Genomic DNA, 26,552 nt, shown 5'->3' on the forward strand with positions numbered 1-26,552 from the left:
GTAAGGGGACTGTCTTGAGGCCTGAGCCGGGCCTTCATCGTATCCTCCTAACTGGGAAGGATTATTGTCCCTCCCTTCTGACCCAGGTGCTAAAGGCTTCAGATACTTACTGTGATTCATTTCCCACAACAAGTCCCCCTAGAGAGGTGGGACCTCAAAGGGGAAAAGGAAATGTGCTTTGTTTGCTTGGTTTTTGCATTTTACCAACACAGGAAGTTTTATAGGCAAGTTCTGCCAAATTTTGAAGCGACAAGTAGTCTGTATTGTATACACATTGTTACAGAAAATAGAAAAAGTGGAAAAGCTGACCAATATATTTTATGAGGTGAGTTTAACCTTGATTGTTCCTGAACCAGGTAAGTATACCACAAGACAAAGAAAGTATTTTTACTGATAAGCGTAGATGTGGAAAAGACTAATTGAGATATTAGGCTAGTTGAATTCACTAGTGTGTATAAAAAGGCATCAATGTGCTAAGTGAAAGTCATTCTCAAAAAGACAAGTTAGGGGCGGGGGAGGGGGGGAGGGGGGGGTGACTGTGTGGCTCAGTCAGTTAAGCCTCGGATTCCTGGTTTCCGCTCAGGTCATGATCTGATGGCTCCTGAGTTCAAGCGCCACATCAGGCTCTGTGCTGACAGTGTGGAGCCTGCTTGGGATTCTCGCTCTCTCTCTTTCTGCCCCTTGCCTGCTCCCTCTCTCTCTCAAAATAAATAAATAAACTTAAAAAAAATTCATACAAAGTCGAACAGTGGTTGGCTGGGGGAAGGGAAAATGGAGAATTGTTGTTTTATGAACATAGAACTTGTTTCACATTATGCAAAAGTCCTAGAGATTGGTCGTATAACAGTGTGAATATACTTAACACTACTTAACTGTGCATTTATGAATGTTTCAGATAGGAGCGCCTGGATGGCTCAGTCTGTTAAGCTCTGGACTCTTGATTTCAGCTCAGTTCGTGATCTCACAAGCCCTGTGATCAAGCCCCAAGTCAGGCTCATCACTGGGCCTGGAGCCTACTTAAGATTCTTAAGATTCTCATTCTCCCTCTCCCTCCCTGCTCCTCTCCCGCTTGTGTGCGCACTCTCTCTGTCTCTAAAACAAAACAAAACAAAAGTTTCAAATAGCAAATTTTATGTTATGTGTATTTCCTCACAATTAAAAATTAGTTTTTTTCAGAAAAAAAAATTAAAAGCATCAAGATCAAGCGCAGCTCATTCCAGTGACAAAGGAATGGTTTCACGTTAGAAGTATCTATCATTGCAATTCATCACATCAGTGACCTGAAGGAGAAAACTCACATGGCTATCTCAAAATATTCAGGAAAGCCATTTGATGAAGTTCTGTGACTATTTATGATACAAACTTACAGTTAGGAAAAAAGAGGAGCTTTCTCAGAATGATAAAAAGCCATATGTGATTAAGTATGATGCAATAAGCGTTCACATTTCTTTTTTTGTTTGTTTCAAATTTTTATTTAAATTCTAGTTAACTTACAGTGTAATACTGGTTTCAGGAGTAGCATTTAGGGATTCACACCCAGTGCCCATCATAACAAGTGCCTTCTTTAATACCCATCACCCATTTAGCCCCACATTCCTTTCAATATCAGGAACAAGGCAAGGAATGCTCTCTACCAACAATACTGTTCAGCATAGTATTAGAAGTCCTGGCCAGGGGCGCCTGGGCGGCTCAGTCAGTTAAGCGCCTAACTTCGGCTCAGGTCATGATCTCGCGGTTCATGAGTTCGAGCCCCGCGTCGGGCTCTGTGCTGCCAGCCCGGAGCCTGCAGCCTGCTTTGAATTCTGTGTCTCCCTCTCTCTCTGCCCCTCCCCTGCTCATACTCTGCCTCTCCCTGTCTCTCAAAAATAAATAAATGTTAAAAACAATTTTTTTAATTAAAAAAAAAAGAAGTCCTGGCCAAAGCAATAAACCAAGAAAAAGAAATTGTGAGAGTGATTCTATCTACATAGAAAATCCAACAGGATCTATGGGCAGACTTTTTTTTTTACAAATTAGAGAATTCTTCAGTGTTGCAGGGATATAAAATAAAGCTACCAAAAGTTAACAATACTCTTCAAACCAACAATAACTCACTAAAACATGAACATAAGATGCCACTCACGAGAGCAATAAAAGTCAGAAAGCATTTCGGAAATAAAAACACAGCCTTGAACTTTGCGGAGCGAAAAAATTTAAGGACATAAAAGAAGACACGAATAACTGAAGTGACATACTTTTTTAATGATTAGAAGAGCTTAACATTTGAAGCTGTGATTTCTCCTGATATCAATCTAGAAATTTAATTGAAATCCCAGTGAAAATTAAGATGGTTTCTGGAGAACTTGGAAAACACTTTTACAATATTTCTCTAGAAGAATAAAGGTTCATAAAAGTTAGGTCAAGTTTCCAAAAGATGACCAAAGGTGGGAGGGGGCAGGGCTTGCCCTGTCCTATTAAACCACACCGTATGGGGTACCTGGGTGGCTCGGTCAGTTAAGCGTCCCACTCTTGATTTCAGCTCAGGTCACGATCTCGCACTCATGAGATCGAGCTCCGCATCAGGTTCCGAGCTGAGCATGGGGCCTGCTGGAAATTCTGTCTCTCTCCCTCTGCCCCTCTCCCCCACTCACGCTCTCTCTCTCTCTCTCTGAAACAAACAAAAACCACTGTAAACCATAACAATCAATAGCATGTGATACCGACTGAGAATTAGTCAAGCAGATGAAAGGAACCAAAGGAGAGCTTAAAATACGTATGTATGCTAACAACTGCATACTTGTATGATAAAAGTGGGACCACAGTTCCGAGGGAGAAAGAACTGATTGGTCGGCGATGCTGGGAAAACTGGCTCACTCTACCCTGAAACACATCTGGATCCCTTCTTGCACCACATCCAGAGACAGAATCTGTGGCCTTAAGGATCTTAATATAAATTGTGATACCTACCATTGATCGAGTGCTCATAGGTGCCGTGCCCGTTACTGTGCAGGAAGTCATTTAATGCTAAATGAATGCTATGAAGGAAATACTATTATTACCTCCATCTGACAAATGAGGAAACGAAGGCACAGAGAATTTATGTAACTTGCTCACGGCTGGATGAGGGTGAGGTGAAGGATGTGAGCCGTGCAAAGTCAATTTGTATCTTTATTTAAATTGTTGATATTTTGTTCATCGTGTGTTTTGGCCTTAAATCTGACTTTGAAAAACAATGCATTGAAGTATTATTGACCTTGCTTACCGGATCTTTTGGTACCCACTTAATTTTTTTACACTAGTCCTGGCCCTCCAAATCCCCACACTGGTAAGAAGCCCAGTATTCCAGTGGTCTGGCTCCAGATTCCGTGAACTATCTTATTGTGACACTTAGTAAAACTATCAGGCCAGGGGCGCCTGGGTGGCTCAGCCGGTTAAGCCTCCGATTCTTGATTTTTCCTCAGGTCATGGTCTCGCAGTTCATGAGTTCCATACGGACTCAGCCCCGCATGGATCTCTGCACTGATAGAGCTGAGCCTTCTTGGGATTCTCTCTCTCTCTCTCTCTCTCTCTCTCTCTCTCTCTCTCTTCTCTCTGCCCCTCCCTTCCTCCCTCTCCGTCAAAATAAATAAACTTTAAAAAAACAAAACTATCAGGCCACTAGAATACGACACTGGAGAATATCTTTATAATCTTGGGAGGGGGAAACACTTCAAACAAAACTCAAAGAACACAAACCTGATGGACTTGAATATATAAAACGGAGGATTGTTTTTCTTTCTTTTCTTTTTTTTTTTTTTTTAATTTATTTTTGGGACAGAGAGAGACAGAGCATGAACGGGGGAGGGGCAGAGAGAGAGAGGGAGACACAGAATCGGAAACAGGCTCCAGGCTCCGAGCCATCAGCCCAGAGCCTGACGCGGGGCTCGAACTCACGGACCGCGAGATCGTGACCTGGCTGAAGTCGGACGCTTAACCGACTGCGCCACCCAGGCGCCCCTGTTTTTCTTTCTTTTAATGAAGGTTTGTGTAAAGTAGAAGCAGAAGAAAATGAATATATTGTCCGATTTCTTTTTCAAAAATGAACTATTAAAAAAAATTTTTTTTTAATGTTTATTTTTTGAGAGAGAGAGCGCGTGTGCAAGCAGAGGAGGGGCAGAGAGAGGGGGAGACACAGAATCCAAAGCAGGCTCCGGGATCTGAGCTGTCAGCACCGAGCCTGATGCGGGGCTCGAACTCACGGACCGCGAGATCATGACCTGAGCCAAAGTCAGCCGCTTAACCTCCCTCCCCCCTTCCTTCCTTCTTTTACAAATTCACAAAGCTTTGGAAGGAAACGCAGTAAATTTTTGTTTGCAAATGGCTTGATCTACCTCTTTTCCTGGTGCCTTTGAAGTGGACATTGAACTCTTGTGAGACAATCCTGGGTCCTCTAGGTCCTGGTCCACAAAACAAACCAGGCAGCGGTCAGCAGCTACCTTCACTTGGACCCAGACACCCGACTCCGACGATACTGCCAACAATCAGACGTATATGGCTTGTGAGCAAAACAGACGAAAAAAGGGAACCAAACAGGACCAGTTATCATTTTCCACGTATGTCCACAGGTTTTTGTGTTTTGAGTTGGCCTGGAGTACGAGCTTAGAGAAAGCTAAGGAATATACCAAGTGCTACCATGAAGAAATCCTGGATCCACAATGGACGGGGCGTGCCAGCTGCCCCTCTGCTTCGACCGAGAACGAGCCCGGAAAGATGATGAAACTATCGGGAAGGGTGAAGTTATCCCTCAGGAAGCAGACTTCCGGATCAGGTTTGAGACACCGGCAGTAAAGGGACTTCTGGCAGGTGGTCCATAAAAACATACTAGACTAAGGCATGGAAAGAATAAACAAGCACTGTTTTTTTAAAAAGCTCTTCCAGGGGCACCTGGGTGGCTCAGTCAGGCAAGCGTCCGACTTCAGCTCAGGTCATGATCTCGTAATTCGTGGGTTCAAGCCCTGTGTTGGGCTCTGTGCTGACAGCTCAGAGCCTGGAGTCTGCTTTGGATTCTGTCTGTCTGTCTGTCTCTCTGTCTCTCTCTCTGCCCCTCCCCAACTCGTGCTCTGTCTCTGTCTCTCTCTGTCTCAAAAAATAAATGGACATTAAATAAAAGCTCTTCTGGGGCGCCTCGGTGGCTCAGTCCATTGAGCGTCCAACTTTGGCTCAGGTCATGATCTCGTGGTTTGTGAGTTCAAGCCTCGCATCAGGCTCACTGCTATCAGCACAGAGCCTTCTTCAGATCCTCTGTCCCCCTCTCTCTGTCCCTCTCATTCTTGTGCTCTCTCTCTCTCTCTCAAAAATAAACATTAAAAACAAACCAAAAAAAAAAGCTCTTCTGGGATGACCTGTTTAAGACAGAAACAAAACGCCTCCCAGTTTAACCCGTTTCTGACCGAAAAGTCAAACCAGGGCCGACCCTTGAGAAAACGTAAGTTCAAACCTCTCACAGGGGCATCTGTCTGGCTCAGTCAGTACAACATGTGACCCCTTGATCTTGGGGTTGTGAGTTCCAGCCTCGTGTTGGGTGTACAAATTACTTAAAAATAAAATCTTTAAAAGGGATTAATGAATTAGTTAAAAAAAATACACAAAACCTCTTGCACCCGTGGGTGGGGGGCAAGAAAACATGATGTCGTTTTTAACGAATGTTAAAGAGGAATAATTTCGGGGCACCTGGGTGGTGCACTCAGTTGAGCATCTGACTCTCGGTTTCAACTCAGGTCATGATCCCACGCTTCGTGAGTTCGAGTCCCACATCGGACTCTAAGCTGACAGCAGGGAGCCTGCTAAGACTTCTCTCTCCCTCTCTCTCTGCCCCGCCCCCGCTTGTGCTGCCTCCGTCTCTCTCAAAATAAGTAAATAAACTTTAAAAAAAAAAAAAAGCAGCATACTTTCAAGGCTGAAAGTGGCCTGAAAACTCTTGTTCTTTATTTTGCTGATTAGTGACATGCTGTAGAAAATCATGAGTCAAGGGTTTAGTCCCATGTATATCATGGGTCAAACGACTCGTGAGCACGCCAAGCAAGGCCACGTTCTCGGAAGTTTACACAGTTTCTGGTCTGGTCCTGCCCTCAATGGAAGCTGGGAACACAGTGAGATATTTAGCACCACTTTCCTATAACCTAGTCCGCACCCCGTGGACCCAATCCATCCTTGGGGGATTTGCCTGTTTGTGCCAGTGTCCGTAGGAGGCAAGGGTTTGCTGTGGTCGCTGCCAGAGTCTTCCTCCTGCGTGTTGCTGCCGGGGCGTTTCCAATGCGACTGGAGACACGGGTTCTGAGCAGCCGTCCTCACTCTGGGTCCGCCAGGAACCTGTCCGTGGGCATCTCTACCCTGGGCCAGTGGTATTTCTCTCTCTCTTTTTTCTTTCTTTTCTCCTCATACTTGTAGGAGGGGCTCTGCAACGCAAAAAGCAGAAGCAGAAGGATGAGAAAGCGGGAGACACAGAAGGGTTAGCTGTTCGTGGAAAGTCTTAGGACCTTGTCCTTTGACACCACTGGCTTTAGAGAAGTCCTCAAATAGAAATGTGGAGAGAACTGGAATTCAAGTGGAGGGTGGCAGGGGTGTGGATCCCCGGGGGGTACGGGGCAGCCCAAACAGCCAAGGCAAGCTTGTTTTGCAAGCTGGCAATGCAGTTAGGGCTGAAACCATGCTGGGGAGGCCTGCAGCAGAGGGTCTTTGAACTCAGTATTCCATTTCAGCAGGTTTCTCACCGGAGTCCGGGGGAGGGTTCTTGGGGCGTCCCCTGCAGGTCTTTGAGCGGGAGTGCTGGGGTGTGGGAGAGGAAGTAGCAGGCCCATCCCGGAGCCACTCCAGGGCAGTGCTGGCATCCAGAGGCCCCATCATCCATCGGTGGGGGGTCCGGCGGGAGCCAAGGGCCCCCGTGGGACGTGGGCCCAAGCCTGCACTCCACCCCAGGACTCCGAACATTGTTAACGAAGGGAAACTCGGACAAAGTAAGGACACAAAGAGAAGAGATATGTGCAACACCAAAGCACTGATACTTAGCTGTGTGTAGACATGCAAATCAGTAGAAAGAAGGCTAGAAACCCAACAGAAGAGATAGACAAAGGCTCCCCAAAGAGACGATTCACAGAAGAGGGAACCACCATGACTGCCAAGTGCATGAAGAGCTATTCAAATTCCCTAGTCATCAGAGAACCCAGATGGAAGTTAGGAACCACTTCAGATTCGTCAGATTAGCAAGCATCAGAAAACTGGAAAGCCAAGTGCTAACGGAAAACCAGAACCCTCGCGGTAAGTGTGGAAGTTCCAACAGCCACCCAGGAGAGCATCGTCGGTGCTTTGGGAAGCCGAGGGTGCGTGTACCCTGTGGCCTGGAAGTCCTACTTCGAGGAGAATTCTCCCACAGTCCATAAGGAGACAGTTGAAGACAGGTGTTCGCAGCAGTGACGTATGTGACAGGGGCACTGAGGCCAAGCTAAGGGGTGCATCACTGAAGGGTGTGGGGGATACTAAGAGTACTGGATGCTCAGCGTGGCATATTGCATGCAACTAGCAGAGGTAACAAATGAGATGCATGTGGAAAACATTAGTGTTGAGTGTAAAACCGTAAACAGGATGAGTCTGATACGCGACAGCATGTTTGTAAATTTCAAGCATCCGTATAGGAGCCAAGCCATGTATAGAAGAGAACCAGACAGGATTCAAGGAAGCTGCCTGAGCACACCGACAGGGGCCTTGTTTACAGTGGTGACGCGTCACAAACCGAGGAGGAGGGAAGAGTCAACTCTGCCTATGAGGTCATACAATGAAGTGTGGTGGGTGGGGGACGAGCATCCCTGGAACCAGGGGAGCTTGGGTTCCAACCCCAGTTCTACCACCTGTAAGCACTGGGGATTCGGGCAAAGCATTCATTCATTTCATCCACAAATATTTAACGAGCATCTACTCAGGGCCAAACACTGTTCTGGGCACCGTGGACACGCTGGTGAATAAAACACTGTAACATAAGTTACCCTCGGATAAGTGCCATGTAATGTGATACTGACTTTAGATTGCATCATCACGGATGGCATCTCTGACACCTGACTTTCCAGCAGGGAAGCAGATGATGAAAGGACCCAGTTGTGAAAGAGCAAGGTTAAGTGCTTTCCAGGCATAGGGAACAGCATGTGCAAAGGCCCTGAGGTGACAATGAGTTTGGCCTGTGTGGCTGGGTAGGTGAAAGAGGGGCAGAGGGGGCTTGAGGAGACTGAAGATGTAGGCGGGGAACAGATCATTCACAGCTTTGTAGGCCTTCGTCAAAAAGAGCTCAGATATTATTCTAAACACAATGGAAAACCAAGAGACAGTTTCATACAGAGGACTGAACTGCTGAACTTAGCAGCATACTTTAAAAACAAAAAAAAAAACCCAAAAAAACATTTTTTTCCTTAAGAGTAATACACAGAGAAAAAGGTGACATATATTTTAAAAGATCACTTTGGCTGCTGAGTGGAGACTGGATCGGAGGAGTGGAAGCCACATAAGCTTTCTGAGCCTCAGAGTCCACACCTGCTATGGTGAGAATACCCAACCGGTGCAGAGCCGCGGTGAGTCAAGGTGGGAACACAGTCTGGTCCTAGGAGTCTCCTTGGCACTCGAGGCGCAGGCTGGGACGCGCAACGCTCCATCTCGGGCCTGGGGTGCCCCTCCAAGCCCAAGACACAGACCTACGAATTGCAAGCGAGCGAGCGCTGCACCCGCTGCGGCTGGCGTAGGCGGCCGCTGGGAGGCGCCGGAAACTCTGCGCCGTCCCCAAAGCAGGGCCCGCCCACTGGCCCGCTCGGCGCTCGGCAGCTCCGGCCTGCCGAGGGCGAGCAGGGGCGGGGCCGTTACGTGGGGGCGGGGCCTCGGCCGGGGCGCCGGACGGTCGCAGTCTTAAGCCTACAGCACGGGGCGGGGCCTGCGTGCGGGGGCGGGGCCGCGGCGCTCGGGGCTGGCGGGCTCGGATGGCGGCGGCGCAGGGCTCCTGAGCGGGCCGGGGCCATGAGCGCCGCCCGGCCCCAGTTCAGCATCGATGACGCCTTCGAGCTGTCCCTGGAGGACGCGGGCCCGGGGCCCGAATTCAGCGGGGTCGCCCGCTTCGGGCCGCTGCACTTCGAGCGCCGAGCCCGGTTCGAGGTGGCCGACGAGGACAAGCAGTCCCGGCTGCGCTACCAGGTGAACGGCCCGGCCCACCTCAACCCCAGCCCGGGTCCGGGGGGTACCCCAGGCCGAGGCCGGACCCTGGAGAACCCCAACTCAAGGGAAAATCTGTCTAGACGCCTCTGCCTACGTAGCCACTGATTCAAGGCCCTGCCCAGACCCTCCCAATTCTGATTTTGGTCCCCAGCCACCGAACCCGGGAGTTCTTCCCCTAGCCCCAGCTGGAAATCCCACCCGGTGTCCCCACTTATCCTGGGTCGGGACCCAACGTCCTCTTTCTCCGCTGGGCTAGAGAGCTCTTCTTGTCCCTGAACCAGATCTTGCCCAAACTCCGGAGCAGACCCTCGAGCCTTCCACTCTCCCTCTTCTGTTCTGGAAGTCCCCCCCCCCCCCATCCTGCCCCCGCCCCCACTCCCCTACCCCAGAGCTGGAGACCCTCACTCACCTGATGAGTCCTTACCCATGCCTTGACTCCCGCTAAACTGGGAATCTCCAATCTCCCTGAGGGACTTCCGCCAAGATCCTTTTATTCGAGCCCTGTATCAGATTCCTGCGCCCCAAACCTGAAAACCAGGACTTTTGCCCTGTGGCACTCCAAATCCGGAGCCTCCATACTGGGCCCCTGAAATACCGTTCTGAAAGCCCCACCCTGACTCCCAAACTTGGGGGCGCTCCTGGCCCTGGGACCATGCTGGGAGCCCTCAACCAGCACCACCCCCCCCACCTCCTACCTGGGTTTCAGTTTCTGTGAATCATCAAACCCGTTTGGCGGGGAGGGTGGAGGGCCAGGTGAGCAGCTGTCAAGCGGCCAGGCAAACAGCTGTGTGGGCTTGCTCTCCTCTCCCTGAGAAGGGAGGAGGAAGGGCCTGGGCCCCGTAACCCCTCTGAGCCCTGTGTTCTGGAATAGAACCTGGAGAATGATGAGGATGCAGCCCAAGCCTCTCCGGAGCCGGATGGGGGAGTCAGCATCAGGTCAGGGCCAGGTGGGGACCCGGCCTACGCCTCTAACCCTGCTCCCGGCTCCTTTCCCCAAGGTCCCTGGCCAGTTTCCCACCTCACACTGCTCAGCTCTGTCACATCCTGTCCTACAAGGATTCCTAGCCTGATCCCCACGCCCCTCATGGGCTCCCCTGTCCTGCACGGTCACCCTACCCCAGTGCCAGCCTCCCCCCCCCCCCACACCCCCACCAGGCTCTTTCTCCTGCAGAAAACCCCTAGCCTGGTCTAGCCCCTACCTTCCCCCAGGTCATCTGTCCTGCAGGAATCCCTAGCTCGAATCTGCAGGTTTTTTCCATCCTCGGTCCTGCAGAGACCCCAGCCCTTGAATCCTCCTCACTTTGTCCCCTCTCAGTGCCCCCTCTCCCGCAGGGACACCCATCCTAATCCATGTACCAACCCCCACCACGTCATTATGACCCCTTCATCACTTGCCCTGCCTCTCACTGGGCCCATCTGGCCAGCAGGGATTCCAGCCGAACGTCCATCCGCAGCTCCCAGTGGTCCTTCAGCACCATCAGCAACAGCACCCAGCGATCCTACCATGCCTGCTGCAGGTGAGAGCCTGCCCTGCTTAAGCCACCTGCAGTCTGTGACCCAGAACAGGCAGGCCTGGCTTTCCCCCTCGGTCCTCTGGGTGGGGAAGAGTGATGGGAGAGGGTGGGGCTCTTGTCACTTCTCACACTCATCCTGCTGTCCTGCCCCCCAGCTGGACGCAACACCCTTTGATCCAGAAGAACCGCCGGGTGGTGCTGGCCTCCTTCCTACTCCTGCTGCTGGGGATGGGTGAGTGCCCCTGTGGGTCCCCTGCCTACCCCCGTGAGGGCGCCGTCCTCCCTTCGTGCAGGGTCTGGGTCCCCCTTGGCCCACGGAGCCTCCCTACATCCAGCTGAGTGCCATCACCCCACCCCCATTTTACAGGTGAGGAAACTGAGGCCTTAAGAGGAGCAGGCCCGGTCTCCTGGACACACAGCCAGGAAATCACACATAGTGGAAAAGGGAACCTGGTCCCATGCTCCAAACTTGTTTTTATCTTAGCCATTTAATCCCTCAGGGAGCAAAAGAGCCAACAGCTACCATTTATTCTGTGGCTACTTCAAGCCAGCCGCCGGGTAGGCTTATTTCCGGCCTTACGGAGGTCACACAGAAAGTGAGAGGTGGGACCGTGACCCAGAACCAGTATGGAGACAAGTGCTCAGGGATCTGCCCATCCCCGTCGACAGGGATGCTGAGCCTCTGCCAGCCCGACCCACGGAGCACCTGTCGCGTCCCCATCCCTGGAGTCTGAGAGCTGAGGAGGACCCCTCCCTGGCCCTCACCGGGTACACCTATTGCCCAGATGGGGAAAGCGAAGACCAGAGCAGACAGATCTCCCAGCCAGATGTTTTCTGACTCATTCTGCAGGGCTGAGGAATCAGGATCCCCAGCAGGGCAGGGACCTAGGGTCGGGATCAAGAGGGGCTCGTGAGGACAGCCCAGCTGTGGCAGCTGCTCTCCATCTTCCAGCACGGTCAGAGTCCCCTAGCCAGAAAGCTGAGCAGCGTCCTCGCCTCGGCTCTGAGTGTCTACGTGTCGGGGGAGGGAGCCACCAACCTCTCCAGTCCCCACTGCAAGCTGGGCACTGGTCATACGGGCCACCTGCCTTATCCCATTTCATTCTCTCTCCCGGTACCCACAAGGGCAAGCATTATTACCATCCCAGTCCAGAAATAAGGACAGAGGCTCAGCCAGGTAAAGGGACTTGCTCAGACCTCAGCTGTGAGGTAGATGAGCTGGGATTTAAACCCACATCCGTGACATTACCAGGCCTCTAAAGGGCCTTTGTAGGACTTAGAAGACACCTCCTCTGAGTGGGCAGGGCCCCCAGCCCTAAGCCAGGGTGGCAGGTAGTGTTTCAGCCCCCACCATTCCTTTTTTCAGGTGCTCTATATGGGGCACAAGTCACCTAGCAGTCCATGGTGGCCCCTCGAGCCTTCATGCCATATCGCTCCCTTGCTGGAAAGCCCAGCTCCCCCACCGCCCCCAACCCCATCCTCTAAGCGGGGACCCAGGACTCTGTAGGTCTGAAAAGTTGATCCAGCCATGACTTCCCCAAACCCACTGCTCTCAGCCAAAGTTCACATCCCTCGTTGGGGTCTACAGGCCCTGCCAGACTCTTCAGGCCCGGGCTCTTGCCTCTCCAGTCTTCCACTCTGGAAGCTCCGGGAAGGCCCCAAGTTCCTTGCAGACTCTAGGCCTTTGCCGTGCTGCTCCCTCCGCCCGGAGCATTGCAGTTCTTTTCTGCCTGCACCAAGCCCGTAGCAAAGCCTCCAGAGTCCGAGCGCCTCCTCCTTCCACATGCAGCTCTCTGCGTCTCCGTTTCATCTTCTGTGAAATGGGGATGATAATACCTGTTTCATTCAGTCACGGTGACAATAAAGCAGTGCAGGTAACAAGCTTAGCCCAGTGCCTGGCAGCACCTGGTAAGTAACAACTAAATGTTAGCTGCTATAGCTGTCACCACCGCTGCTCAGCGTCATCGCTACCGCCTCCAGGAAGCCCCTCCCGATCCCCCAGGCTCCCCCAGGCTCCCCCTGCCGCCTGCTCTGGCCTGCCACACCCCCTATCACTGGATCGTAGCTTGGAGTTTCTTGTTGGTTGCACCGCTAGGGAAGGGCCATGAGGGCAGGGACCTCATTCGCTTTTCCCTGTGGGATTCCCAGTACCAGGCACACAGCAGGTGTTCCGTAAATGTTTGTCGATTGACTAAAGGCCACACCACGGAGCAGAGGAAAATCTCACTTCAGACATTTCCCAGGTCCTGCCAGGTGCCCTGCTCTGAAAACACAGAGCTTGGTGAGCTTCCCAGGAAGGGTCCCCTGGCTAGGGAACCTTCAGTTCAGATTGCGGACACTCCTGGGGCCTAAGCCTTGCTGGGGGTGGTGGGTGGAGTTCCCCGCCCTGCCGCCAGCCCCTGCCCCCGCCTCCCCCCCTCACCCTCGCGGATCCATCTGTGCGCAGCGCTGATCCTGATCGCCGTGGGACTGGAGGTGGCCCCCTCGCCAGGTGAGCGCCCCCTCCTACCTCCGCAGGCAGCGGGGTTCCCCACAAGAGAAAAACTCCTCCAGGACCCGCGAGCCCCCAACCCCCTCGGAAGTTTGCTTCCACCCTCATAGCAGGAAAGGACCCCTTTCACCGCAGCGAGACTTGACCAGACAGTGACCGTGACCCGCCCCCCCCCCCCCCCCCCCGGTCCCGCCCCGGTGCCTCCCAGCCTTGACTCGGCCCCTCCTCCTGCAGGTGTCTCCAGCGCCATCTTCTTCGTGCCCGGCTTCCTGCTGTTGGTCCCGGGAGGTGCGGAAGGGCTCCGGGCAGGGGCGGGGCGGGGCTGGGGGCGGGCCGGGGGCGGGTCTCGGTGCTGACCGGCCCCGCCCCCGCAGTCTACCACGTGATCTTCATCTACTGCGCCGTCAAGGGCCACCGGGGCTTCCAGTTCTTCTACTTGCCCTATTTCGAGAAGTGAGCCGCGGGCGGACCGCGGGGATCCAGCCTCGCCTGCGAGCGGCCCCCAGGGGGCGCTCCTCGGCCCCGCCCCGCTCTGGTTTCCTCATCTCAAGGGAAGGACTGCAGGACCCTCGAGCCCCCAGCCCCCTCGAAGTTTGCTCAGGAAGTTTGCCCACGACCCAGGCCCGGGAAACTCGTCCCTTGCCTGTTCTGTGCCTTAACTTATTCTCGAGCCTTGGGGCTGCTGCGTTGTTGTTTTGTGCTAATAAAAGAATGTACTTCGCTCCAGGAGAGACCTTGATCTCCCTTTCCCGCCAACCCTGCCCAGCCCGTCGGCCACAGCCCCTCCCGCAAAACCTGAGGGAAGCGCTGGCTGCAGGCAGCTGAAGGCTCCAGGACCACCCGTCTCCCCCCCGCCCCCACCGTTGTACCCGCGACGGTCCTGATGCTCTAAGACTTGCTCCTCCGTTTTAGGTGCGGAGCTGGGCCAGGGACTCTATCCTGCAAGCCTGGAGCAGCCTCCCGTCACCACCCGGCCCTTAGCAGAGCTGGCCCTGCCCATTTCTCTACCTGGAGGCGCAGCAGCCTTGGTGCCTGCCCAGGGGGCCCTGGCCAAGGGCACTGGGATGACGCAGGCCTGGGGCCTGGAGGCTGGTATCCCGGTTGCAACGTGGCTCTGGGGCCCTGGGCTGCCACAGCTCTGAATGTGGGCCACGACAAGGCAGCAGCCCAGCCCTCTCCGCCCATTGCCCTACTTCCGGGCTCAAGGGTTGGGAGAAGCAGGGGTGAAGGCAATGAGAGGCAGGGCGCGTGTGACAGAACCTCCGTGATCGAGGACTCTCCACAGAACAGTGGAAACAAACCAACTCAGAATTTTGGAAAACCAAGGCATCTCAGAATCTCACGAGCCAGGAAACAACCTTTGAGAACCCTGAAATCTGAGATCATAATAGCTACCATTTATCAAACTCTTAGAAGGCAGCAGGTCCTGTGTTGAGCACTTCGCACAGGTTATTTCTGATAATCACCACCTCGGTCCCATCTTACAGATGAGGAAACCAAGACCCAGAGGGACGGATCCGCCCAAAGGCAGGGTTGGGAACATAACCCAAGGCTTCCAAGACACCTGGGGGTGGGAGGGAGAGGTGAGGGCACCCAGCCCGTGTGGTCCCCAGCTGACCACCCCAGGGAGGGAGGGCTGACTGAGGAGATCCTGCTCATACACTTAGGGATTTATAGTCTGTCTTCCGAGTGAAACACGAATGGCGATGAGAAGAGACATGGGCTGTGCCGCAGCAGCCAGGAGAATGTCTTTGGGTTTCTGTGACTTTGCTGAAAGAGTTAACACCCAGACTCCTGTTCCCACTCCTGTTCTCCTGGCCCACCCACACTTCCCAACCTCAGCCCCCAATCTGGGCACTTTGGGGGGCACCAGTCGGATACAGGAATTTCTAAATCAGTGGTTCTCAAAATAGCTGTACTAAAGGATCAGTGTTCCTTTCTAATCCATCATGGACCAATACTGTGGTGAGATCAAATGACGATTGGAAAAGTGAGAAACAATGACCATGGCCTACGCCAAAGTTGGATGCTCGACCAACTGAACCACCCAGGCGCCTCTGTCATTCCACAATCTTAACACCAAGTTATTCCAGAAGTAGTGAGTCTCCATGTAGTGTAAGACTACGGCTATAAGCAAGCTATAGCCCACAGGCCCAATACAGTCCCCAAGATAAAGATGGCGTTTATATTTTAGTAACAGTTGGGGGAAAAGTCAAAGAATAGTAAGATTTCGTGAGCCAAAGAAGTTTACAAAATTCAAACTGCAGTGTCAATAAATCAAGTTTAATCAGTTAATTACCAAATTTCCACCCCAGCCATCCCTGTTTGTATGCGGACTGGGGCTGCTTGGCAATTTTAACTACAACCGCAGAGCTGAGCAGTTGTGACAGAAACCGTAGGGTCCTCAAAGCCTAAAATCTTTATCTGGCTTTTTACAGAAAAAGTTTGCCAACCCTTAGTCCGTATGAACGTGTCGACAGAACACTGAATGACAACATTTAAGGTTTTCACGAGGGGCGCCTGGGTGGCTCAGTTGGCTGACCCTCCTGCTTTGGCTCAGGTCATGATCTCACAGCTCGTGAGTTCGAGCCCCGCGTCGGGCTCTGTGCTCGCGGCTCAGAGCCTGGAGCCTGCTTCGGATTCTGTGTCTCCCTCTCTCTCCGCCCCATCCCCACTCATGCTCTGTCTCTCTCTGTCTTAAAATTTTTTTTTAAAGAATTTAAAGTGCTTGATTTTTGCCGGCTAATTTTTGAAATCCAAACTGGGTTGACAGTAACACTATCCTCAGGGGATCATGAATAGCTAAACTCTAAATGCAACTTTCTTCTTCCGTTGAAAAATACATCGCTAGTTGTGTCCAGACGAGGAACGTTGGATTTCTCTAGTGAACTGTGACTCATTTCATCCCTAATCTAGCCCATTTCTGTCTGCTCTGCCTGTACTTTTATGAGTCTTCTTTGGTTCATTTTCTCCTAGTAAATCTGTGTTGCAAGCCATCACTTTCAGCCTTTTGATTCTCATTATGCTGCTCGAATGTGCCTTAGATCCTGCACTCCGCTGTGGGGAAGAGGCTGCTCTCTGCCCCCCCCCCCCCCCGTAGAAGAACCTTTGGTTTTTAGCTGGGCACGTGGCCACCCCAAATAAAGACTGCATTTCCCAGCATCCTTTGCAGCCGCCTGTACCAGGTGAGGAGCCCTCCCTAATAGAGTATAAGTGGTTCACGCTCTTTGTCCCTCTTTGTTCCCTGTTCCTGCATCCATTGTGCCACCTGGAAAGCATACAGACTTGGGCATGCCCCAGCGCCTGGTGCGAGGAGCTGGGGTTCCTGAAGACCATACGGCTGGATTTCACCTAAGAAATAAACTTCTCTCCAGTCTTAAGGCGTTGCTATTTGGTGTCTCTGTCAGTCACAGGGAACCCAATCGAACACTGAAACTTTCTTCTGGGACCGAGACTCTCTTTTAACCAAAAAGCTTAATCTGCTTAGAATTATTGTAATTTTGATATGTTTAGGGATTACTCCTGTCTTCTGTTTTACTTTGCTTTAATGTTTTCATGAGGTTTTTCTTTACTTCCTCCCCCCGCCCCGCTGTCTAGTCTTCTGGTTTAATCAAGAGTTATTCACTTTCCCTCTTTTCTTCCTCTACGGATTGGACCACTGAAGGGAACATTCTATCTCTATTTCTGTTATATTAATGGCTTCAAAATAAAAGATGAAGATCTGCACTGTTTTGAAGTTTATTGCGGGGGAGGGGCAGAAAGAGGGGGACAGAGGGTCCGAAGCAGGCTCCGCGCCGACAGCGGAGAGCCCGATGTGGGGCCCCACCTCAGGAACCGTGAGATCACGACCTGAGCCAAAGTCAGGCGCTTGACCGACTGAGCCACCCAGGCGCCCTGTATTGATGGCTATTCTTAAATGGTTAACAAAGTCTGAAGCTGACCAACGCATCTATTCTCCTCTAGGAAAGATGAGAAAAAGATTTTAGCATATCTAAAGTATTCCCTCCCGTCTTCTGTTTTATTTTGTCTATTATTTTAGTCCCTCCTTATTTTTAAAATCCCCCAACTTAACTTTTTTATCGTTACTGTCTCTTTAGCTCCACAAATATGTTTACCGATCTCTTTCCTGACCATACTTTAGTACATACTCGCCTTTCTTCTGGTCTGAATTTCCTTCTTACTGAAGGAAATTCCCTTCAATGAGAGCACACGGGTAGGAAACTCTTACCAGCCTCTGTTTCCTGAAAAAAGTTGATATTTCACCTTCCTTCTTGAATAACGATTGAGTGAGGTAGAGTCTTCTTGGCTGGCAATCGTTTTCCTCTGCATGCTGAACAATTTATTCCACTGTCTTCTGGCATTTATTGTAACCAATGAAAAGTCTTTGTAGAGGGGCTCCTGGGTGGCTCGGTCAGTTACCGACTTCAGCTCAGGTCATGACCTTACGGTTCATGAGTTCAAACCCCGCATCTGGCTCTGTGCTCACAGCTCGGAGCCTGGAGCCTGCTTCAGATTCTGTGTCTCCCTCTTTCTCTCTGCCTCTTCCTCATTCGCATTCTCTTTCTCTCTCTCTCTCAGAAATAAATAATAAAACATTTAAAAAAGAAGAAGAAGAAGAAGAAGCCTTCGTAGGGCCTAATTTCTGCTCCTCGGTAAGTAATCTGACTTTTGTCTCCAGTTGAATTGTGTATAAGTTCTGTGTTCTGAGTTCTGCTGGAATGCATCTAGATATATATTTGTTTCTGTTCATCCTTCTGAGGCTCCACTGTGTTCCTTCCATCTGGGCATTTGTCTTTGCGGAAGTCTTTAGGGAAGGGTTTCAGCCGTCACGTCTTTGAGGGTTGCCTCGTGTCCATTCTTTGTATTTTCTCCTGAGACTCCTGATGATTTTTAACTAGTCTTTAATATTTGCCACCTGTTTATCCCTCAGGGCTACCTTATAGGTGATTCCTCAGATGTAGCTTCCCGTTCACTAATCTTCTCTCAAATGGTGTCTAATCTGCTGTTTAACCAACCCATTGATTTTTTTTTTTTTATTCCAATGGCTATCTCCTTTATTTTCAGAAATGCTTTTATTCTTATTAATCTTCCTATTCTGCTTCATACCATTCTGTTACTACCTATTGGCCTCTCTCCCTTCTTTTTTATCATTTCTGTTTGCATTGACTTTGTGGTCTCTTTCGGATTTTTCTGTTACTTACACTTGGGGGTGCTGATTTTCCTGTTTGTTGCATCTGCCTCGTCTCCCTCACGGGGACTTGTTTTCCCATGTGATCTGTAATTCTTTGTCATGAGTTCATCTTCAGAAGCGACAGGGCTGTTGTTTGTTAAGTCCCATGTGCTCTGGGTTGAAGAGTGCTCTTCCGGTAGCTTCTCCCTATTTCTTCAGCTTCCCATACCGTGGAGGTAGACCACACTCCTGCCTAATGTGCCAGCCTGAGTCCCAGGTTCCTTAGGGTAGCTTTGTCCACTCAAGGCCCTGGACATCCATACCCTTGCTACTTCCTCACGCTGGTAGATGGAGGTATCTTTTCAAGAACAGGGTACCCCTCTGAGACCCGGGAAGGTGCTCAGGCTCCTGTCCTGTTCCCCAGCCTCTTACAGGTCTTCTGTCATCCGTGGGTGTCAGAGCCCAGGCTTCCGAACCTCTCTCCACGTCTGAAGCCCCCATGCTGTCCCCTCTCTCCCGCCACCCGGCTCTGAGTTCTTGCTTTGTCTTTAGTACTGGGGTCATCCCTGGCTTTCTTTCAAGTTCAGTTTTTGTCTTCTTAACATTTTCACACGGGTAGTGGGAGGCATCCAGCCACGCTCTCAATTCACCATGTTTCCAGAATCCTCCCAACTCCACGCCCCGCCCCTGTCTTTGATACTGCGGTGCCAGGGAGCTTGCTACCCACCGAGGGTGTGGAGAGATCCAAATCTTGCTCACCCTGGAGAATGATGGACGGCGGAGTGCAGGTTCCCTCCGGGCAGCTCAGGTGGGAGGAAGGTGAGAATGAAGGGGGGTGGGTGACATCGAGCCGGCTCTCCAGCCAGGTGTTGTCAAGGACCGAAGAAGCCTGAGGGCTGCTGGGTGGTCTTCCATTCTGAGGCCTCAGGGGGAGGGCGTACGGCATGAACCCTGCTGGCCTGGGGCCAGCGGGGTGACGCATTCTCCCTTCTAGAACTTCAGTGGGTGAAAAGCATCATCACAAACTCTGGGGGAGAGAAGGGCAGGGCTTGGGCCAGTCCTGGTCAGGGATCCCAGGACGCGCTGGGATCATCCTGGGAGCTGGAGGGGTGGGGGGTCGTCTGGGAAGGAGACTCACCGTCAAAGTCTACGGTGCCATCCCCGTTGAGGTCCACTTCTCGGAGCATCTCGTCCAGCTCAGGACCCGCCAGCGGCTCCCCCAGCAGAGCAGGTGCTGCCTGCCGCAGCTCTGCCACTGTAATTCGTCCATCTCTGTCCCTGTCAAACTAGGATCCCAGCAGGGCTCAGTCCCTCCCACCCAAAGCTGGCTCTGCCCAGACCCGTTTCCTCCTTGCCACATCCTGTGCCTGGATGTCCCCACCTTCGCCCACCGAAACCCTCCTCCTCCTCCTCCCAGGCTGAGACAATAGGCCCCTCCTCTAGGAAGTCTCCTTGGGTGGATCCTCCAGCTGAGAGCGAGATGGCCCCTCTCCAATCCCTCCCTGGCCCAGTCCCACCATCTGCAGGGCTCTGGGCTTCCAGAGGCTGCCCCCCCCTTCCCCCGTCTCTCTGGCCCAGATGGGAGGCCAGTAGGTCTGCCGCCCAGCTGCCCACCCAGCACCCGACTCGACCACGCTCCACACCTCTCGGAAGGCGATGCGCAGCTCCCGCACCCCCAACATGTGTGCTGTCTCCTCCCTCAGCTTTGGGCCCATCAATTCCACAAACTCCTCGAAGTCCACACGGCCACCCACTGCGGAGGCAGAGCGTCACAATGGAGAAGGCTGGGGCCCCGAGAAAGGACTTCACAGGTGCCCGCCTCTCCCCAGCTCTACATCCAGGAAGGAGCACCCAGCATCCATGCCCTCGGGGACGGGGGTAGGAGGTCAGAGCCCCGTTCTCCACAGAGATGACAGGGCCAGGTGCCTGAGTGCTCTCAGTGAAGCACCTGTGTCAAGGGGGAAAGAGGCCAAGGTTTGGAACCAGGCAGCCCTAAAGTTAAACCCTGGCTGTGCTGTCGATGGGGCATGGGTGACCTTGGGTGCCGACGGCCTTGGGCGACTTACTAAACCTCCTTCCTCATCCCGGGGCAAGGGTGAGAGAACCCACTCTTAGGTGCTTCCGGGGGTGTGCAGTTGGTGGCTCTGACATGCTGGGACCCCGTGGGCAGCCATAAATGCCTCTTAAGGAGTATGCCCACGTAGTCCCGCCGTTCTAAGACGCCATCGATTACAAAAAGCACCGGTGGTCAAATAACAGCTTTGGGGAAAAGAAAAGCATCGTGCTAAATGTTCACACCAAGTGTAAGCCACATCCCATTTTGCAAACCACAGAGCACATGCAGGTGTCCTGGAATGAAGGGAATCTGATATTTGACAATTTAGCTAATGATAATCACACAAGCGCACGCCCATCCGACATTTAATCGCCTGGAGCGGCCAGGGTTCTGTCACAGTCGGTCTCACTGAACCTCAGGAGGCTCTTTTCAGGAGCCTCAGGAGGGTCAGAGAGACAGAGAGCCAGATGGCTGCCGCCTCGCCCCACCCCGGGCCGGTGGGGGTCAGCCACTGACTTCGCATCTTGACGTGCTGGGAGACCTCGATGAGTTCCATCTCAGTGGGCATGTAGCCCAGCGTCCGCATGCAGGTGCCCAGCTCCCGGTAGCCGATGTAGCCGTCACGGTCAGTGTCAAACTCTTCAAAGGCGGCCTGAAGCTCTGCAGGGGAGGGAGGTCAGGCCCGGGCAGCCCGGCTCAGGGACACCTCCCACCCACCACTGCCGCCAGCAAGGGCCACTCACCATCCAGCTCCTCGGGGCCCAGCTCGCGGTCCTGCAGAGGCACAGTCCAGCATGTCCCTGGGGGCCATCCTGCCTCCTCCAGCCCTAGCCCACGATGGCCTGGGTAGGGCCAGTCTCACAAGGGCAGGAGAAGGCAGCTGAAGTCCCACGACCCCCAGAGAAAAGATGACCCCCCCCCCACTTCCGGCTCCTGGGGCCCAGAGCTCTCCCAGAATCCTGGGTTTGAAGACTAGCCCTGCCCACCTCGCAGCCAGGCCCAAGACCAACCCTTCCCCAAACCCTGCCTCTACAGCTCAGGCTCCCGGGTCTGGAGCAGAGGCGCTAGGAGGCCTGAGTACTAGGGGCAGGGTGGGCGGAGTCCGAGGGCACAAGTGTGTCCCCCTCCTCCCCAGCCCGGGCCCCACCTGACCTTCCCGAAGATGCGGTTGAGCAGGGGCCCGTATGTCTTCTGGGCAGCATCGTGCTGGGTGCCAGAGCGGTGTCGGTGAGACTGGCGACGACCGGCTGGCCTGGGGGCTGCAGGGCCTGTCCCCCCCTGCTCTTCTCCATTCCCAGAGAGGCTCTTGCTGCTCCCTGGGGCCTCGGGGCCAGGGATGGGGGTCTGCTCCTCGGAGCCACCAGCACCCTTCCGGGACCCTCGGAGTCCCCTGTCCTTCTTGCTCCTCCTCCTGGTCAAGGGCAGGCCCTCAGCACCGCTCCCGGAAGCCACAGCCTCCACAGGAGGCTTCTGGGGGTCTGGGCCACGCTGCCCCTTCGCCTGTTCTGTGGCCATGTGGAGAGGGGCGACAGAACTCTGAGATGCAGCACCAGGGAGCACCCTTGGTTCTCAGGGACCATAAAGCTGCTTACGCACCCCTACCCTGAGAGCTGATTGCCTGGGATCGAGCCTTGAGGGGGATTAGGGTAAGTGAGGCAGGCAGCTCCGGGCCCTAATCCCGGCCCTCTGCCTGAGGGCAGAGACAGATGGGTCAAGAGAACTGCCCTCAGCGACAAGGGTGCCGGGACACGGTGAGCTTCGGACTCCGGCTCCTAAGTGGCCTCAGGAGCTGGGACACCCAACCATTTCACCTCCCTGAGCCTCAGTCACCCGATCTATGAAATGGGGGCAATATTGCTGGAGTCAAGGACTCAGCCGGGTTGTGCGACAGGAGCAGGACTCAGCTAAGCAAGGACGAGGGACGTCATCTCAGGAGAAAGAGTGTGGGAAAGGATAGGAGAGTTGCCCCTCACGGGGACATCGTGGCTGGGGCAGAGGGTCTGTGAAATTGAGGGAGCGAGGCCAGATCACAGAGACTGAGGGACATGGGGGTGATTTCGGAGGAGGTGGCCCCCGGGGGGACCCAGAGCCTGCCCCGAGGCAGAGGGGCCCAGGGCGAGGAGGTTTTAACCACGTGGCTCTGTCAGGGATGGGGTGGCCTGGCTGGTCACTCGGCCCTGCTGAGCGGGGGTTAGGGTTTCCCAGGGAGCAGCCCCATGCCCATGAATGTTTGATGTCTTCTCAGCTTGGGTTTCACGTCGGCCGCCTTAGCGCCGCCAGGCGCCATGTCCCAGGCCCCGGCGTGGGGCCCGGCAGATGGCTGGACCACTGGGCAGGCAGGCACGCCCCTGCTCCTTCCGGCCAGCGGCCTGCACCTCACAGGTAAGCCAGGCCTCACCTGCTGGGGCTCGGGGGAGCCCTGGGATCTGATCCAGTAGAGGCTGGAGCTTGCAGAGTGGGGTCTGCCTGAGCACTAGGGGAGAGGAAGCCACGGGGCTGAAGGCCAAGGGGCTGGAGCCATGGGCCACGGGCAGGATCCAGCCTTTCTGGGGCACCTACTTCCTCCCCTGGCTCAGCGCTGCCATGAGGACTTTCTCCGTGTTCCGAGGGAAACCTCCTGGGCCAGTGAGGGAAGGCGGGCAGAGTGGTGGGGGAGGGGTAGCAGGCCCCTATCATCACACTGCTGAGCCCCCTTCTCCTTCTGATGGTGGCCTCAGGGGCCACCTTCTGCCTGAGCTGTGAGAATGAGGACGGGGCCATAGGTGGGGGTCGAGGATGATGAAGGGGCTCCAGCTGCTTCCAGCACGGCCCTTCTGGCCCCAGGCTGCCGGGCCCTGAGTTGCAGACCTCACCCTGAGTTCATGAGCTGCACTTGCTGTGGGGAAGGGCCTCCTCTGGCCCAGGCTCCTGCCCACCCTTGGCCTCCTACAGGCCCACGGGACTCTGAGCCTCCCCTTCTTGGAATCTTAAACACTTGAACTCCAGGATACCAGAAGGAAAGGGGCTTGCGATGATCCGATGATCCGATGATCCGACCGAGTGGTTTTCAAATTGTCTTCCCTAGAGCATCCCCGGGGCTCCACTGTAATATTTTATTTGAAGATTCACCAGCTTTAAAAATATGTTTGAGGGGCACGTGGGTGGCTCAGTCAGTTAAGTGCCTGAATTCAGTTCAAGTCATGATCTCGCGGTTTGTGAGTTCGAGCCCCGCGTCGGGCTGTCTGCTATGAGCAGAGAGCCTGCTTTGGATCCTCTGCCCCTCCCCTGCTCTCTCTCTCTCTCTCTCTCTCTCTCTCTCTCTCTCCCTCTCTCTCTCTCTCAAAAATAAACATTTTTTTTTTAAAGAGAGAAAACTGGGGCACCTGAGTAGCTCAGTCGGTTAAGCGTCCAACTTCAGCTCGGGTCACGATCTCATAGCTTATGAGTTCGAGTCCCACGTCGGGCTCTGTGCGGACAGCTCAGAGCCTGGAGTCTGCTTCGGATTCTGTGTCTCCCTCTCTCTCTCTGCCCCTCCTCCACTCGCACTCTGTTTCTCTGTGTGTGTGTGTCTCTCAAAAATAAATGAACGTTAAAAAAAAATTTAAGGGGCACCTGGGTGGTTCACTTGGTTAAGTGACCGACTTCGGCTCAGGTCATGATCTCGCGGTTCATGAGTTCTAGCCCCGTGACAGCTCAGAGCTTGGAGCCTGCTTTAGATTCTGTGTCTCCTTCTCTCTCTGTCCCTCCCCCACTCATGCTCGGTCTCTCTCTCCCTCTCTCAAAAATAAATAAACATTAAAAAAACTGTTTTGAAAGTATGTGGATATGACACCTTTATAGAAAAGCATTTAAAAAATTAAAACTAAATAAAGAAAAAAGAAAAAAATGTAAAATATACATGTATATACATGTATATATCTGTTTAAAAGCCTCGGTCCAGTCTACTTGGGCACACTGGGATTCCGCGTGGCAGAAGGCTTAGGTCTGAGTCTCAGTCCTGGCGCCTCTCGTCCTGTCTCTGACCTTGGGCAAGTCACTTATCCTCCGAACCTTCCTCTCCTCACCTGTAAAATGGAGTGTCTGAGGACTACGCGAGGTAATCTGTGTAAAGTCCCTGGCAGAGGCTAACTGCCCCGAAGGTGATGACGATGGCTCAGAGAGGGACAGTGACTTGCCTGGAGGTACACAGCACCCTCTCTCATACTCAGTCCCTCATGATTTCATTGGTTCATCAGGCACCCGCTCCGTGGCCAACAGCACACTGGGGACCTCGGACGGACACTGCTATGGAAGCCAACCTGGGTGCCGCTGGCCACGGGCCCCGCACGGAGCCGGACGATGAAGACGACTACCCCCAGGGTGGCTGGGACACGGTCTTCCTGGTGGCCCTTCTGCTCCTGGGGCTGCCAGCCAATGGGCTCATGGCATGGCTGGCCGGCTCACAGGCCCGGCAGGGAGCGGGCACGCGGCTCGCCCTGCTGCTGCTCAGCCTGGCCCTCTCTGATTTTCTGTTCCTGGCGGCAGCGGCCTTCCAGATCCTGGAGATCCAGCACGGAGGCCACTGGCCGCTGGGGACGGCCGCCTGCCGCTTCTACTACTTCCTGTGGGGTGTGTCCTACTCCTCCGGCCTCTTCCTGCTGGCGGCCCTCAGCGTGGACCGCTGCCTGCTGGCCCTGTGCCCGCGCTGGTACCCTGGGCGCCGCCCGGCCCGCCTGCCCCTCTGGGTCTGCGCCGGGGTCTGGGTGCTGGCCACGCTCTTCAGCGTGCCCTGGCTGGTCTTCCCCGAGGCCGCCGTCTGGTGGTACGACCTGGTCATCTGCCTGGACTTCTGGGACGGCGAGGAGCTGCCGCTGAGGATGCTCGAGATCCTGGGGGGGTTCCTGCCTTTCCTCCTGCTCCTCGTCTGCCACGTGCTCACGCAGGCCGCTGCCTCCCGGACCTGCCGCCGCCGCCGGCCGAGGCCCACGGCCTGCCGGGGCTTCGCCCGTGTGGCCAAGGCCATTCTGTCAGCCTACGTGGTCTTGCGGCTGCCCTACCACCTGGCGCAGCTGCTGTACCTGGCCTTCCTGTGGGACGTCTACCCCGGCTACCTGCTCTGGGAAGCGCTGGTCTACTCCGACTACCTGACCCTGCTCAACAGCTGCCTCAGTCCCTTCCTCTGCCTCCTGGCCAGCGCCGACCTCCGGGCCCTGCTGCGCGCCGTCCTCTCCTCCTTCGCGGCAGCTCTCTGTGAAGAACGGCCTGGAAGCTTCACGCCAGCGGAGCCACAGACCCAAGTGGACTCTGGGAGTCAGACTCTTCCTGGGCCAGTGGCTGGGGCCCAGCCCCAGGTGAACCCCGCGGCACAGCCACGGTCGGATTCAGTGGCCCAGCCGCAGGCAGAGCCCACGGCACAGCCACGGTCGGATTCAGTGGCCCAGCCACAGGCAGAGCCCACGGCACAGCCACGGTCGGATTCAGTGGCCCAGCCACAGGCAGATTTTGTGATGCAGCCTCAGCTGAACGCCTCCGTTCGGCCACAGGTGAACCTTGAGTCCCAGCCCCATTTGGACTTTGTGGCCCAGCCACAAGTGAGCCCCGAGAGCCCCGGACCTGCCTCCGGCCCAGCTCTCAGCCCCTGTGATGAAGCGTCTTCTGCCCCATCCGCGGATCCCCCCCCGGAAGCCCCTGAGAACCCAGCGGTGCCTGCTGACTCTGAGGGAGAAAGTCCCAGCAGCGTCCCCCCAGAGGAAGCCCCTGGAGCAGGCCCCACCTGAGGGTCTGGGAAAGCTCGGGCCCATCAAGGCAGTGGAAGAGCCAGAGCCAGTCAGAGACGAAGGGAGCCGTGGAGGAAGTCATCAAAGAAACCCCCCTCAAGTCCCTTGGGGCTGGCAGGAGGACTTGGGGGAAGTGAAAATGAAGCACCAAAAGTCCCAGGCAGTTTGTCGTGATCGTCTCGTCCCTACCCAGGTCCCCCTCGGTTTCTCCATGCTTGCCCCCCCCCACACACACAGTGGCCCAACAGTCACAGCCGACAGGGTGCTGCTGGGCTCTGTCCTCCAGCACCCCTGGACCGCACCGCCCACCTGCCCCCCAAGTCTCAGTCCTGCGGGGGAAAGACAGCAGGGGTGACTTCCCTGAGCTTGTGCCGATCTCCCCGGA

At 54.2% G+C, this 26,552-nt stretch overlaps 3 protein-coding genes and 1 long non-coding RNA gene across 8 annotated transcripts; 2 read left to right on the forward strand and 2 right to left on the reverse strand.

The window, feature by feature from the left end:
* The first annotated feature begins 8,899 nt into the window (after positions 1-8,899).
* Positions 8,900-13,805, forward strand: TMEM134 (transmembrane protein 134). Of its 5 annotated transcripts, XM_047878945.1 has the most exons (7): positions 8,909-9,180; positions 10,073-10,137; positions 10,629-10,718; positions 10,871-10,947; positions 13,162-13,206; positions 13,441-13,494; positions 13,581-13,805. In XM_047878945.1, the coding sequence occupies exons 1-7, from the start codon at positions 9,007-9,009 to the stop codon at positions 13,661-13,663; spliced, it is 588 nt and encodes a 195-aa protein (XP_047734901.1). In that variant the 5' UTR covers positions 8,909-9,006; the 3' UTR covers positions 13,664-13,805. The 5 variants fall into 5 exon arrangements, with proteins under 5 accessions (XP_047734905.1, XP_047734903.1, XP_047734901.1 ...); XM_047878947.1 differs by lacking the exon at positions 13,162-13,206 and having other exon boundaries at positions 8,904-9,180; XM_047878950.1 differs by lacking the exon at positions 10,073-10,137 and having other exon boundaries at positions 8,913-9,180.
* On the reverse strand, positions 11,894-14,376 carry LOC125176976 (uncharacterized). The gene is made up of 2 exons (XR_007156438.1): positions 14,215-14,376; positions 11,894-12,528 (listed from the first exon to the last, which is right to left on the reverse strand). It is a non-coding gene; the product is annotated as an uncharacterized LOC125176976 (long non-coding RNA).
* A 5,064-nt stretch (positions 14,377-19,440) lies between these two features.
* Positions 19,441-21,947, reverse strand: CABP4 (calcium binding protein 4). Its single transcript, XM_047823295.1, has 5 exons — positions 21,585-21,947; positions 21,176-21,206; positions 20,949-21,092; positions 20,020-20,129; positions 19,441-19,662 (listed from the first exon to the last, which is right to left on the reverse strand). The coding sequence occupies exons 1-5, from the start codon at positions 21,945-21,947 to the stop codon at positions 19,441-19,443; spliced, it is 870 nt and encodes a 289-aa protein (XP_047679251.1).
* Positions 21,948-24,553: 2,606 nt separating this feature from the next.
* On the forward strand, positions 24,554-26,283 carry GPR152 (G protein-coupled receptor 152). Its single transcript, XM_047823614.1, has one exon. It carries the CDS (start codon positions 24,554-24,556, stop codon positions 26,165-26,167), a length of 1,614 nt encoding a protein of 537 aa, XP_047679570.1. The 3' UTR covers positions 26,168-26,283.
* The last annotated feature ends 269 nt before the right edge of the window (positions 26,284-26,552 follow it).

Source organism: Prionailurus viverrinus, chromosome D1 (assembly GCF_022837055.1).
Source record: "Prionailurus viverrinus isolate Anna chromosome D1, UM_Priviv_1.0, whole genome shotgun sequence".
Lineage (NCBI taxonomy): Eukaryota > Metazoa > Chordata > Mammalia > Carnivora > Felidae > Prionailurus > Prionailurus viverrinus.